Genomic DNA, 15,094 nt, shown 5'->3' with positions numbered 1-15,094 from the left:
AATCAATTGTAGATAATAAAATAACAATATAAAAATAAAAATCATGAGTGCATGGACTTTGTTACTGTTTGCCTAGTAGATAGCACATAGAAGGCACTCAATAAATGGATGTTGAAAGAATTAATGAATTATATTAGTGATTTTAGAGGCAAATAAAACATACCTAGTCATAATAAAGCTCAAACTAAAAAAATATCAATGGTACCCACCCCCAAGTAAAGCTCTACTAATAAATATTGTGGAAATAATAATGTCATGTGAAAATTAAGCTAAAAATTATCTAGTGCTCTAAACAATTATTTTTAAAATGCTTTAAAAATTTTTACTCTGAAGTCTAATAACAAAAAACACAGCTTTTGAAAACCTACAATTATCCTGTGCCAACTTACCAACAAGTCAAAAACCTCATTGACATCTTTCCCCCGAATTTCAATACCATTAATTTCGAGAACTTCATCTCCTTCATGCAACAGACCACTTTTCTCTGCAGCACCTCCTTTTACTATCCGACTAATGATGACAGAATCCATTTCATTACGAACTGTAGCACCCTTAAAAAAACAAAAAATTCAACATCCAATTTTAAAATAAAAATGCAATTTTTTGGTTAAATATTTCCTCATTTTTAAGTTCTCATTTTTTTCTATTCAATAATACTAGCCTTCAGTTATCTTGAGAAAAAAATTTACTTATACAGCTAGAGTAATCATGATAATTAGGTTTGAAAGCTGACCATTTTCCCCACATTTTCTGCTTCAGAAACATTCCATTCATTAGAACTCAAAAATCAAGAAGACTTTTGAAGCATTCAACAGAAAGATGCACTTGCTTAAAAACAACGTGAAGATCTATAATCAAATTTGCTCTCTATATGTTGGATGCTATTCAAAATGGTTATATTATATTTTGGTGTAATTAGTGAACATACTGTGGATGCCTGATCATGGCATTGTACACCAGAAGCTAAACATTAATGAATGCCAACTATAATTTTACATATATAATGTGATGGCTCAGTGTGAGGTCGGAGAGATAGTGGATGGGGGGAGAGGGGTTCATAGTGTGAGGGATATAAATGATGAACGTCTAAGTATTACCTTGTCTTGTACACCTGAAACTAATAAATTTTTTAAAAAAAAGTTCTTTTTCAAAATTCAATATACAGTTAAGGAATGAATGAATACTAATCTGTTTGATTATTCAAATGTTAAATATTATAGCTTCGTCTAATCCATATTAAAATACATTAAACATTAATATTTATTACACAAATTGGAAGCACACTGAAATATATACATTCAAGAAATGGAAAGAGAGAATACAAGAAAAACTTCAAAATAGTTTGTAACTTTTTTTTAATTAAAGTTTATTGGGGTGACAGTGGCTAGTAAAATTATACAGATTTCAAGTGTACAATTCTGTAATAAATCATCTATGTATCATAGTGTGTGTTCACCACCCAGAGTCAGTTCTTCAATCACCATATACTTGATCCCATTTATCCTCATCTACCAACTCCTAACCCCTTACTCCCTGGTAACCACTAAACTATTGTCTATGTCTAGCAGTTTTTGTTTCTTTGTCTTGTTTCTTTGTTGCTTTCAGTTTTATATCCCATATATCAGTGAAATCATATGGTTCTCAACTATTTTGTCTGACTTATTTTATTGAGCATGATAATCTCAAAATCCATCCATGCTGTCGCACATGGCACTATTTCATAATATTTCTCTCCTAAACTTTTGTCATAAAGTTCCCATTTTCTTTTCTATGGTAGGGGGAAAAATTTAGTTACATAAACTGCACATAAAATACAGTCCCCATTTTATGTATTACACTATTCAAGACACAATTTGAGATGTCAGAATTCAAGAATCTTCTCTTAAATTAAAGGAAAGAAAATTAAGGCAATAATAGCAGATTAAGAGACTGAAAAAAGTTTTACATATAAAAACTATAAAACAAATATTAACATTAAGGAATACATACTTCTAAGTATATAAGTAATTGTGTTTCAATGGATTTAAGTGATAAAAGATCAGATTTTCTAATTATTGTTAAAAAAAATGCTGGGAAAATAATGAAGCAGATTACTTTTCTTTTTGTTCCTCAACAATTATTTCACAAGCTACTATTTTCATCAAATTATGGGTCAGAAAAGATGAACAACTTTTTCTCAGCTGAATAAGGAGTATGAGAAAGAACATAAAAGAATTCCAACAAATTAACCTCAAAACAGATAAACTACCAGAAACATACATAAAGAGGTCTTCAACTAACTGCCATACAAAAGATCCCTGTGTAGAGAAGACCTCAGAGCAGAGATGAGGAGCACTTACCAATGGAATATCTCGAGCCTTTTCTATACGAACTATTTTTACAGTTTCCCCTCCATACTGGCCAATGCTTTCATAAACTCTCTCATCTGTAATGGGTTCGAGTTGCATTTCCTGCTCAGCCACCTTGTCATGGGCCAGTAAAAGTGCCTGTTTCAAAGAAATCCATCGCATTTAAGATAATAGCGTGATTTATCTCTATAGAGATTTTAACCTAATCATTACATAGTATTCTGATCATTAAACCTTTAAAAGAAATGCTACAAGTAATTATACAAGTATATTTACATGTTTCCAAACTTTCCAATTGAAATACAGATGCAACCCTACATCTTTTATAGCAAATAATAACTAAAGATGTGTTAGGCATAACAGAGCATACTCTGCAATGGATTATGGAAGTCTAAAATGCTTATAAAATCAAAATCAATTTAAAGGTTCAACACAATAGATAATTTAAATATACAGAAAATATAACCACAAAACAGACAGGAATTTTTGTAAAATATAAGCTGTTAATTTAAAATATAATGCAGTTAATTTTAAATATGAAAATACATAATCCAACAATTATTTTGCAGTGGGAGTTGTAAACAATCAAAACAGTCTAGATACTACTGGAGGTCTTTTATTGTCCTAAGAGACTTTGATTCAGAGACTCTGAATATTGGAAAAACTACATATATAGTGAGTGCCCTGTCCATTTCCTACCTGAATATGTGGAGCATTCAGCAAAGCAGTTAATTCTTGTCCTTCCTTCTGGTGGATTGGCTTCAAAACAGTTTGTACCTAAGAAACAAAAAGAGATCATTCTTCCGAGGTTGCAGGGAATACCACCAGCTCTATACAGTTATTTTTAAAAAGATACAATTTAAAATTGTAAAAACTACTTATAAGAAAGTGCTACAAAGAATTACAAGAAAAAATGTATTTGTTCTCACAGTTTTCAATCTTGTTATGGTTAACAATAGCGTTCTTTTTTTTTTTTTTAACAATAGTATTCTTTATTTTAAAAAAATGCTAGGTAAGATTTTGGTATTCTACAAATGAACTACTTCTTTCTTGAAAGTTTCTCCCACCATCCCATAAAACAGACTAATAATATTTACATAAGAGAAGAAAAACTGTTCTAACAGTTATCTTGCTATTTTATAGTTTTTAAAATCCTATGTTTAATGCCACTATATTTTAAATCAGAGATGACATTTTCAAGAGTCACAGACTAACAAGATAAATTTATATGAAGAGTAAGGGAAAAACCATCAGGCTATAGTGAATTACATTAAAAAAAATCCCCAATGGAGAGTAATTCTCACATGTCTAGAATAAACTCCACTTCATTATGATTTTTTTTTTAGTCTTTGTTCCTTATCTGTAGAGTGGCACCTATCATTTAAGGTTCTTAAAAGATTGAAATAATCCATCTAAACTGCTTAGCACAGTACCTAGCACATAATAAATTATTACTTGAAATATTTCTAGAGGTGAGTTATTCATATTTTAAGATTTCTACATTAATGTCCACAAATTGTTTTGATCTCTCTTAGTGAGCGTGGTCATGTACACTGTTGTAGAAAAGTACTGTTTGGTTTTACTATCTAGGTCATACTATCTTAGTACAATGAGTTGGGAAATAGTCTAGATTTATATGTAAGAACAGTTTGTTTAACATAAAATTGTACGTTCTGAATGTTTTGATAGAGCCTATACATAAAATCAGCAGGGTATGGTAGATTTTTTTAGGGATGGATTTCTGACTAACTTTAAATTTTATCAGTAGTTACTGGTCTACTTTTTTTGGCTACCTTTTCAGTCACTTTTGGCAATTTGTATTTTCGTAGAAAACTACCCACTTGATAGCACTTTCACATTTAGTAACATTAAGCTGTAACTGTATTATGTTATAAAAAAATTTTTTAATCTTCTGCAGGCTTTTCTCTTTCCTAATGTTACTGATATTTTTTCTTCATCTAATTTGTTTAAGGTTTCTTATACCTTATTACGTTTTTCAAAAAACCAGCTTCTAATGTTAAATCTATTGTCCTATTTAAATAATTTAATTCCTTTCTTCTGCTTTAGTTTATTTCCTTTTTCAATTTCTAATTACTTGAGCTATATGTTCAGTTCATTTACTTTCAATCTCTTTTCTTTTACCATAAATATTTAAAGGTACAAATTTTGCTCTGCGGACTACTTTCCCCAAAAGATCATACTACACATGTTCTCATTGTCAATACCTCTGATTTTCTTCCCTTTTCTATTTCCAAACTCAATTACTGACCAAAAAGAGTATTTCACAATGCAGATAACGAAACAAAAATTATCACCATTAATGAATGAAAACATATCAAAGTAAATTTCTATAGAGAATTTTTTTTTTACAAAAGTAACTCATGTTTTAAACAGGAATCCAGTAATTCTCTAATACCTCTTACGGCTATTTTAAATCATTTTATTAATAATTCCCCTATCAAACTAAGAGATGATAATTTGGGGATTAACTAATTTGACCACAAGTGGATCAAAGTAATGACAATAACAAAACCAGCCAGTCCACTGGTTTTGGTACCTAGAAAAACATATTTCTAATTGTAGAGTTCTATATGTATACATGGGATGGCATAGCGATTATCTTCTTCAAGAATCTCATTAAAGTCTTACTAATGTACAGGCACAGCAATCCAAAACTATGGGTAATTAAATGCTGATTTTTTTAAATGAGGGTCTTCTTTTTCAAATATAGCAAATCTAAGCTTAATTTAAATTAAAATCTATAGTCTCAGATCATATACCTTTTGGTAGAGAAAGCTAGAGAAACTAATTCTGAGGGAGAAAGAAAATTTTGGATTAAAAATATACCAGAGGTGTATAAAACATACCAAGTCAACACAGTAATTTTGTGTACAGGCATTGTTTCCTATTTTTTATTTTTAAATCAGTTCCTAAATATCTCTGAGGTCTTCCCTTCTAAAGAAATTTAAAACTCCTGTTAATTGTTTATTTCCTTCCCCTATTAATCCAGCTGTTACCTATTTTACTGTCAACACACATCATCAGCTACTTTCTACAAAGGCCTGAGGAATTAAATGGCTAGTCTTACATCATACTGGCTCCTTTCCATTGGCCTGTAAAGATGCTCTAATCTCTTATCTTTACAAAGAAAATACTCTCTTCCTGATCTAGTACTCTTCTCTAGGTACACTGCTTTTCTTTATTTTCCTTCAGAGCCAGACATTTTACAAAAGAAGATAGGAAAACAGCCTATGAAAAAATGTTCAGTATCAAACTAAAACAAGACACTACATATCTGCTAAAATGATAAACAGGAAAGAATCCAAACATCCACCAATAGGTAAGTGATTAAACAAATTGTGAGATATGCATACAATGAAATACTACTCAGTAAGAAGTTACAAACTACTGATGGATGGATCAATTTAAAAAACATTATGCTGAGCAAAAGAAGTTAGACATGAAAGACTATATACTCCATTTATATGAGATGTTCAGAAAAGACAAATCTGTAAAAACAGAAAACAAATCAGTGATGCCTAGGGCCTGGGGAGTGGGAGGGAGGTGATCATTGTCTGCAAAGGGTCATGAGGGAGCTTTGTGGAGGTGTGGACACTTCCGTAACTTGATTGTGGCAGCAGATTACACAGGTGTATACATGTGTCAAAATATACTGAGCTATACAATAAAAACACACCCATTTTGTGTAAGTAAATTATATCTCAACAAAGTTGGTTACCAAAAAAAAGGAAAAACAAATGTCCATAAGCTCAAAACTATGACTCTCTATACATATATATCCTTTACACTTACTTACTTTTACCCTAATGAAATCATGTTACTTATACTATTTTATTAGTTTTATAGCTATTTCAGTTTTATACTAATTAAAATATTTTATTTTTCTATGTCACTAAATATCCTTTTCAATTTTAAAACAAATATAACCATTCTAGTTCTCGTTGGTATATATATACCTCAATGTCTCAAAATCAAATACCATTTCGTAGTGTGTTGGCTTGCATTTTTGCTGGATAAGCAAAAGTTAATTAAATGAAACCCAGTTCTCAACCTTTTCTTGATAAAACCATTTCAATGACCAAAAAAACTGTTTTGCATTTATTAATAAATATCCTAGATTGTCAAAGATTTAATCTGGATCTCAAAATCTGAAGTTTTCATAGGCTTTATTACATATTTCATGTTTAACTGATATTTTAAATTATAAAAAACAAAGAACACTTTCTACTGGCCTAAGAAATTTTTTCACTAAATTCATTGAGTTGTTTTTTTACTTACTCAAATTTTCATTAAAAAATAATACAGCTGAGGCATAGATAATTTCTTCTAAACACTGAATATTAAAATAGCTGGAACTTTTAAAAAAATAGCTGGAATTATGAATACTAAAAAGCAAAACTTTAGGCAATGGACACATTTAACACCCTAGTCTTTCCCAGTCACAAAAACCTCATTTGGCCTCAATATTCAGAAATATAAAACAGAAAGGTGATTAGGTGACTGCTAAGGTTTTTCCAGCTGTAACATAAAGGCAAGGGGTGCATTTAACTTCAGAGTTGTGTTATCAGATTTCACTCGTCTTTGATGAGCTATGAGTATATACTCTTCTTGACTGCTATGCACAGTGTAAGTCAGGGCTATCACACAGCTGTGCGCATTCCAGGGTAAGTCATTCCCAGGCAGCACAACCATACGTGGTGGCTGACGAGGTTCCTCATCATGCACTCATTTTAAGACCAGTCTTGCCCCAAGGTCACTATCACCCACATATCCCACCACTACCAAAGCAACACAATTCTCAAGTATTACTGAAGAGATTTTAAGAAAGTGAAAGCAAACTTTAAGAATATCTCCTTGATACAGTACTATGAAAATTGTGAACCATGTAAATAAGTTAACCATCCTAAAACTAATATTCAAAATTGATTCTTTTGAGTTATTTTCAACTATGTCTTTCTCTCCCAAAACTTTTCCTCTTCAAGCCACGTCTAGCTCTTTGCTCCTCTCAATTCTAAAACCCTTTAAGCTATGCTGCTGCTTTTATCCTTTCTGTTGTCTGTTATGTTCTTCAACTGGAGCAATTTTCTCTCTATCCCTTATCTCACTTTTTTCCCCATCCATTTTTCTGTTCAACAAAACAAAGGCTCAGTAGCTAGCTGAACAAACCTTCCTCCTAAAAATAGGGAAGAGAATTATAATGATTTATTATGTATCCCTCCCAACCCTATACAATAGAAGTTACATTATATTTGTAAATAAATAAGATCAAACTAATGTCTGTTACTCCAATCTCTGTAAGGAAAGTAATTTTCAGAAAACCATTTAAACTATGATAAATAAAACTACAGGGACAATTTTTTTATAAAAGTTTGCATACTTAATTTTAATAATAAAGATGAGTTCTAAGAACAGGTTTCAACTAGCTCTTTTAAACTCTAGTGGATGGAAAATTTCTTTCCTGCGAACAGGTCTTTGGTCACACTTTCTTATCATGGGCAACACTAGACTTTTCTCAGCCACTCTTACACATAGGATCTTTGCCCACAGTTGGTATCTAAATGAAGAAAATACACTCTGTACTATCTGAAAAGTGCCTCCTAACCCATTATATAGGTCTGTAGCTTTGGAGGTCCTCCTCTTCCTCCTAGCCCATCTTCTGTCTTGTGTCTGGGTTCAATGAAATAGATTTACTTGACGGGATTCCAGAATTTAATTAGTTTACATAACATCAAAATAACTTAAAATCCTATAATAATGACAGAATGTCCACCCCTACCCCCCAAAAATAGGAGATGGCTTGTTTAGATCCTTTTAAAACTTTCAATTTAAAAGATATCTGCAGAATACAATAAACACTGAACATCAACAAGCAGCAGAAACTGGAACTTAAAAAGTCAGCATGTTAACAAGAGAAACTCTCACTGCAGATTAAAATTTAATTATTTTGGACCTTCTACAGTTTTTATAGGGGAAAAACTTCAAAATACAGTCATGCTACCACATAATGACAATACCTTTTGAGAAATGCATCATTAGGTGATTTCATCATGCAAATATAGAGTGTACTTACACAAATATAGATGGTTCAGCCTACTACACACCTAGGTTATATGGTGTAGCCTATTGCTACTAGATTACAAACCTGTATAATATGTTACTATACTGAATACAGCAGGTAATTGTAACACAATGGTATACTTTTATAGGACTAGCAGTGCAGGTTTGTTTACACCAGCATCACCACAAACAAGTAATGCATTGCGTTAGGACAGCTGCAACGTCACTGGGCAAAAGAAATTTTTCAACTCCATTATAATCTTGTAAGACCACAGTTGTCTATGTGGTGTCATTGATTGAAACATCCTTAGCAGTGCATGACTGTATCTACAAGTAACAAATCTTAGAAGTTATATATTTATGATACCTGATTATCAGATATCATTTTACCTCATCTGTATTCATTTATCTGTTTATAATATATAGTGCTTAATATAAAACTATACCAAAAACATTTTTTAAAACTTTCCCCTTTAGTAATTTAGACATATTATTTCTCTTACCATGTAAATATAAAATTTTACATGCAAAACTAACTCTCTTCTTTCATGAAACAGAGTCCTGACTCTAAAACAAGCATGTTTTTTAGGATAAAATGTATATGGCAAATTTTTCCTAACACAATAAATTATTACGTTATCAGTAGTAATCAATTCCAACAAGCCCATATTCACACCAGTATTTTCTAATAATACTGCCTTAGTATTGCTAACAATTACCTTGTATATGTCAATGAGATCTTTAGAATACATACCTCTTGTGCAAGATCTTGTGCATTGGAGATAAGAGGAAAGGGAGGACTGGCTCGGTTCATGTGTACTGTGACAGCGTTGTGTATCTTAAATGCATTCTGGAAATCTTTATTTTGCACAAGTTGTAAAAGCAGTGAAATATCCTCCTGGCTCTGAGAATCTACCAAAGTATGTTGGATATGTTTAAGTGAAGAAAACAAGTCTTCCACTTCTAGTAAGAGAAGGAAAAGGTACCCAAAATTAATTTTCTGTTTAAATTCAACATTTAAGATAAAATTTCTTGAATAACAATTTAAGTTTTCAAAAAAAACCCCCAAACCTGCATATATTTTTGATTGTCAAATCACTGTCATTTTACTGATTTTTACATAAAACTTTTTAAAAATTATACAACAGGATAACATTTTCAAGTGTTTTAATTATAAAACTAATACTATGAAAATACAGAAATGAATTAAGAAATTTAAAATCATCAACAGTCTCATCACCTAGAAGCGACTTTATTTTTAAACATCTTACAGCATCTCCTTTTTTTTATTTAACAGTACATTTTAATTGTTTTCCCAAATCACCAGTCTTTAAAAAAATTATATATAATGGCTTCATGATATTCTATTACATGGCTAACCCACAACTTATAACCATTACACTAAAGTTGAGCATTCAAGCTGCTTTCATGTTTGGTACTATAAGTAATAATAAACATTTCAGTACATAATGATCATTTCTGCATAAAAATTTGCCTGAGGGGCCGGCCCGGTGGCTCAGGCGGTTAGAGCTTCATGCTCCTAACTCCGAAGGCTGCCGGTTCGATTCCCACATGGGCCAGTGGGCTCTCAACCACTAGGTTGCCGGTTCAATTCCTCGAACACGGCACCTTGAGTTGAGCTGCCGCTGAGCTCCCAGAAGGCTCAGTTGGTTGGAGCGCGTCCTCTCAACCACAAGGTTGCCGGTTCAACTCCCGTGAGGCATGGTGGGCTGCGCCCCCTGCAACTAGAAAACGGCAACTGGACCTGGAGCTGAGCTGCACCCTCCACAACTAAGACTGAAAGGACAACAACTTAACTTGGAAAAAAGCCCTGGAAGTACACACTGTTCCCCAATAAAGTCCTGTTTCTCCTTCCCCAATAAAATCTTTAAAAAAAAAAAAAAAAAAAAAAAAAAAAAAAAAAAAAAAAAAAAAAAAAAATTTGCCTGAGATTGTCTGAGACAAATAGAATTCTAAAATAGGACTCTGACATTTAAGAAGTTGAAAGGCTTTCCAGGGAGGTTTTACTAATTTACATCCTATTAGCAATATTTTCACCAATATTTAACATTACCATTTATTGGAAATGGTTTTCTAATTTTTCCATTTGTCTGTTAGTCATTTTTGTGGAAGCTTTCATTGCAGATGTTTTCAACTTATGGGTTAAGAATGATACACCTTTCCCTGTGTGATTTCTTTCACTGTTTACTTGCTTATAAACTCCTTCCCCTAGCTCATTAAATATTGACCTACATTTCTTTGAGCTTCTCATGGCTTCTATTTCATAATAAGCTTTAATCCATCTGGAATTTATTTTGTTATAGATTTGAAGGAAAATTTTAACTTCATTTCTTTTCTTCTGAGTAATTAACCAATTATTCTAACACGGTTTGTTGAATAACCCTCCCTTTTCTACTGATCTATAATACCACATACATCAGGGTCTGTTTCTAGCTCGTTGGCCTATCAGAACCACAATGTCTTATTATTGTAGCATTATAGTTTTTGCTCATATTGATATAAGTACTTGCTCATTTATTTTTCAAAAATGTCGTGACTGTTCAAAATAAATTACAGAATAATTTTTTGAGGTATCTCCCACTTTCTCTTATATTCTTCCAAAAAAACAAAAATCCTAATGAGATTTTGACTGAAATCAAACTTGTAAATGGGAAACTTAATAGTGGATACTAATATATAGTCTCATGGAAAAACCCTTTGGGTTTAAGGTTTTTGGTGGTTTTCTTCACCTTTAAAAAGCTCTTGATTCTTGTATATGTATCTTGTATCCCACTACTTAACAGTAGTTAACTTTTTAAAATAGATTTGAATAGTTCTTCAGTTGTTTCTTGAGGATCCCTATCGTTTATCCCCCAAATCAAAACAGCTTTAGTCTTCCTTATTTTATTTATGTATATATGTACATATATGTTCTTTAGTAAACTGCAGCAAAACTGAAAAAAATTAGAAAGTGAAATTGTCATTAGAATGACCTAAGAAGCTGTGACCCAGAGCTAAATAAAACTTGATAAATAGACAGAATTTAACCATAAGCTGGTATCGACAAGAGTCGATAGAATACAGATAAGGGAAATTGGGAGATACTGGTCAAAGTATACAAACTGTCAGTTTTATGGGAATAAGTTTTGAGGATCTAATGTATAGCACGGTGACTATAGCCAATAATACTGCAAATATATATTTGATAATAATATACCCTCTGGTTAAGAACCACTGACTCAAAGGCTTTATTAACATCAGTTATTGTAATACTTTAAGAGATGATATACTTGGGATTAAGGTGCTCAAAACTATTTTCTTCTATATTAAATAGCGTTGATTGCTATATTGAGTTTTTGTGTCTGATTTAAGTTATTCTATTTGACAACTGTTTTCTTTTGTTGCCCTCTTCTTGCTTCTGTTATAAACACAATACATGATTTTCATATTTAGAATATTTTAAATATAAATAAGATACTATAGTCATAAGCCAGCAAGAAAAACTAGGGAAAATAAGGTAGGGTAACTTAAACTAGGAATGGCTTAATGAGAGGTACAACTTGAGATCAATGACCTTATTTCAGGAGATCAGTTAACAGGTGAGACACTGCTCAGACAGGAAACGAAAAATTTTGTGGTTAGTCCAAAAGGAATAATAGCTTAAAGTTCTAAGAAATAAGTAGGCTTCTCATGTTGACAGAAACTGAGGTAAGGAATACAGGTTCCAGGGAAAAGATGAAATCTGGTCAATTTGTTCATATTGTCTTCATACTGAAGAATTCTAAAGCCATACAGATCACCTAGGACAGTTCAAAATCCAGAAGAAAAAATCTCTGGGTCAAACTGGAAATGACTTTCTCTCAGGAGGTCAGAGATCAACATCAGATCTGTAGGAACAGGAAGGCTGTAGAGCAGAACAAATGCTACAACCGAATCCCAGAGTCTGATGACCGAGTACATAATAATGGGTTCCTGGAGAACATAAGGACCATGGCAATGCTAGAAATATCAACAAATTTAACCTAGCTTAAGATTCAAGTTTTTCAGGTTAGCATCAAGACCAATTTAAACTTGTTAACTATCATCTTTTAGAACTTCATTTACCTCTATTAATTCTTATTCACGTTTCTATGGTTTAATTAGTAAAAACTTTTCACTGAAATTATCTTTTTTTAGGCGTTGTCTCCAAACTTATGTCAATCAATGTTGCCAGACTAAATTGAAATCACTTGCACTTTTACAATTACAATTAAATATTACCATGACTGAAAAACTAGGTGTGTACTTGCCCCAAATCACATTAGTCATTGCCATTACTGAATACTAAGGTACAGAACAATACCATATTATATGCATATACCTTATTTTATGTATAAAATAAAAATCCTGAAAACTTTTCCCAATAAAAATAAAAATAAAATAACTCTAAAACCTGAGACATACATAATTCAGGCCAAATCTTTACACTGGGAGAAAATAATGCCATAGACAAAAATGGCACATGGATGAAGAACCCATTTCTTCAACTTCTAAGCCAGTGCTTTCTCTGCCACACCAAGGAAATGATAAAAAAATAAACTTTTTTTTGGGGGGGGGGGCAGATTCTAGTGTTTGATTGTGATATGTATGCTGTTTTTGCTTTGGGAAAGCTGTCCCGAGATTTTTTTTCACTCAATACAGCAGCATGTGATGTACACTGACTAGCATTTAGAGGAGCTTACGCCTTCTAGTTATGTTACGTTACCATGTGTCTGTAGGAAGACTTTCCTCTAGTTAACTATGTTTGTGCATGTTTACACATATAATGCATGCCTTTTAATTCGTTCACACATGTTTTATAATATTGTTGCATTTTACTTTGGCTATTTTAACCAAGTGTCTTATGCTTTAAATATTTTCCCAGAGTATTTTACTTCATCTCTAACATTACAGTAGTATGCTAGGTAGTACACTGGGAAAAGTTCAGCAAAAGAAACCAAAACTGCAATTTCTATGAATGGAGAAGCTATTTATCTTTTTGAGAAATGTTGTAAAGCATCTTTGATAGTGTTGCACTAGCCTGGTAGCCAAGTAGTACAGCAAAATTGATAACTATGATTTACACGGACAGTTTTCAGATAAATTCCCTATCTACTTTCATGACCAATTTAGCTGGGAAAGTTTCCAAACAGCATTCTTATGCTGGAAAGCTGCCCAAATTTCTCTCATCCCTCAAGTTCAAATGTTTCCATCAAAAATGTTTAATGAATAAGCAGAACAGATTAAGTTACCAGACTCAGAAGAGTCTTAACTTCATTAAATACACGTACCTTGACAATATATGGGCTAAACCATATGCAGCAGAAACAAATGAGTATTTAAGAGAAAATATGAAATACCAAATGACACAAACCCTCTTCTGAAATTAGTATGTACTTACAAGTAAGTTTATCAATTTAAAGGACATTAAAAATGATGTTCCCTCTGTTCAATAATAGTTTTAAGAGCACACAGAGAGCAACAAATACCTAACAGCATTAGTCTCAAAATACTGATTATGATGTATGAGTTCACTCTCTTTATTCAGCTCTTTATTAAAAAATTCGGAATAGAATTCTGACAAGGGGTCTTTTCTTTGATATTAAGTATGATGTCATAATAAAAAATAATTGTTGGCAACATCAACTCAGAGATTCTCATTTTGATATTCTCATTTATATTTTAGTTTCATATAAAAACTCTTAATTTCAAAGGTTAGAATATTTAGTTGTAGGCTAAAAAAAACTTTTGTTCCTATACAGTACATCTTTAAAAGCACTTGACAAATACCTACTGTTCAAGAATTTTCTACACATTGAAATGTCTCACATTTTCTACATAACATTTAATTGTCGGACGCAGCAATTACATTATATCTGTTACTTATAACAAAAAGCCACCTAAGTTCTTCAATATTCTGTGTAATTCCAGAGGGAATTTAAAAAATCTAATCAGATGTAACTAAATCAGTCCTGACAATTATGTACCCTCTTCTGTGACAACAAAGAAGAGAGACTACAAAGAGGACAGAATACAGAAAGAACAGACTTCCCATACACAGAAATCACAGGCTCCCTTCCCACTCCCATACACAGAGACACAACAGACACAAGGAGAAAGAACCATAGAGAAAAACAGAGGTAAATGAAGAATCACAGGGCTAGCGAGAAAGAATGACACAAGTGCCAAGTGGTGGTGGACAAAGAAGGGAGTACTGAGCTACACTGGTACCTCAAGCAAGGCAGAATGGAGGGAGGGCAGAAATGGGGACACTCTGCAAAGGGGAGGGCAAAAGCAGGGACAGCAAATCTGGCTTTGGTGATAAATTCTAATCTGTAACAACTTTCCTTCTAGGATGTTCTTTATGTCTAGTTTATATTCCTTGTCGTACGTTTTGATCTATTTCCTCTAACCTGATGTCCAGTAGAAATTGTTTTAAGTTTCCATCATCTTCTCTAACATTTCACATAACACTTAAATGGTGATTATTTATGTTAAAAGGCAGGACATATTATCCTTTACGTTGGTGCAAAAGTAATTGTGGTTTTTGCAATTATTAACCTGTTAAACCGCAATTACTTTTGCACCAACCTAATAAAAGAAAGAAAAAACACTTACATTTGATTTTGGGATACAATTAAACAGACAAA

The 15,094-nt window shown here is 32.3% G+C and overlaps 1 protein-coding gene across 6 annotated transcripts in view; it reads right to left on the bottom strand.

Moving 5' to 3' along the window:
- Positions 1–15,094, bottom strand: part of PALS1 (protein associated with LIN7 1, MAGUK p55 family member) — a 79,586-nt gene that overhangs the window by 28,105 nt on the left and 36,387 nt on the right. For all 6 annotated transcript variants that reach the window (XM_081049736.1, XM_081049731.1, XM_081049735.1 and 3 more), the window contains 4 exons: positions 9,181–9,389; positions 3,048–3,125; positions 2,340–2,486; positions 390–551 (listed from right to left, as the gene is read on the bottom strand). In XM_081049736.1, the coding sequence (XP_080905862.1) occupies positions 390–551; positions 2,340–2,486; positions 3,048–3,125; positions 9,181–9,389 (596 nt within the window). The remainder of the gene's footprint in view (positions 1–389; positions 552–2,339; positions 2,487–3,047; positions 3,126–9,180; positions 9,390–15,094) is intronic.

The sequence above is a fragment of the Rhinolophus hipposideros genome, assembly GCF_964194185.1.
Source record: "Rhinolophus hipposideros genome assembly, chromosome: 5".
Classification (NCBI taxonomy): domain Eukaryota; kingdom Metazoa; phylum Chordata; class Mammalia; order Chiroptera; family Rhinolophidae; genus Rhinolophus; species Rhinolophus hipposideros.
This window is presented reverse-complemented; position numbering and strand designations above follow the sequence as displayed.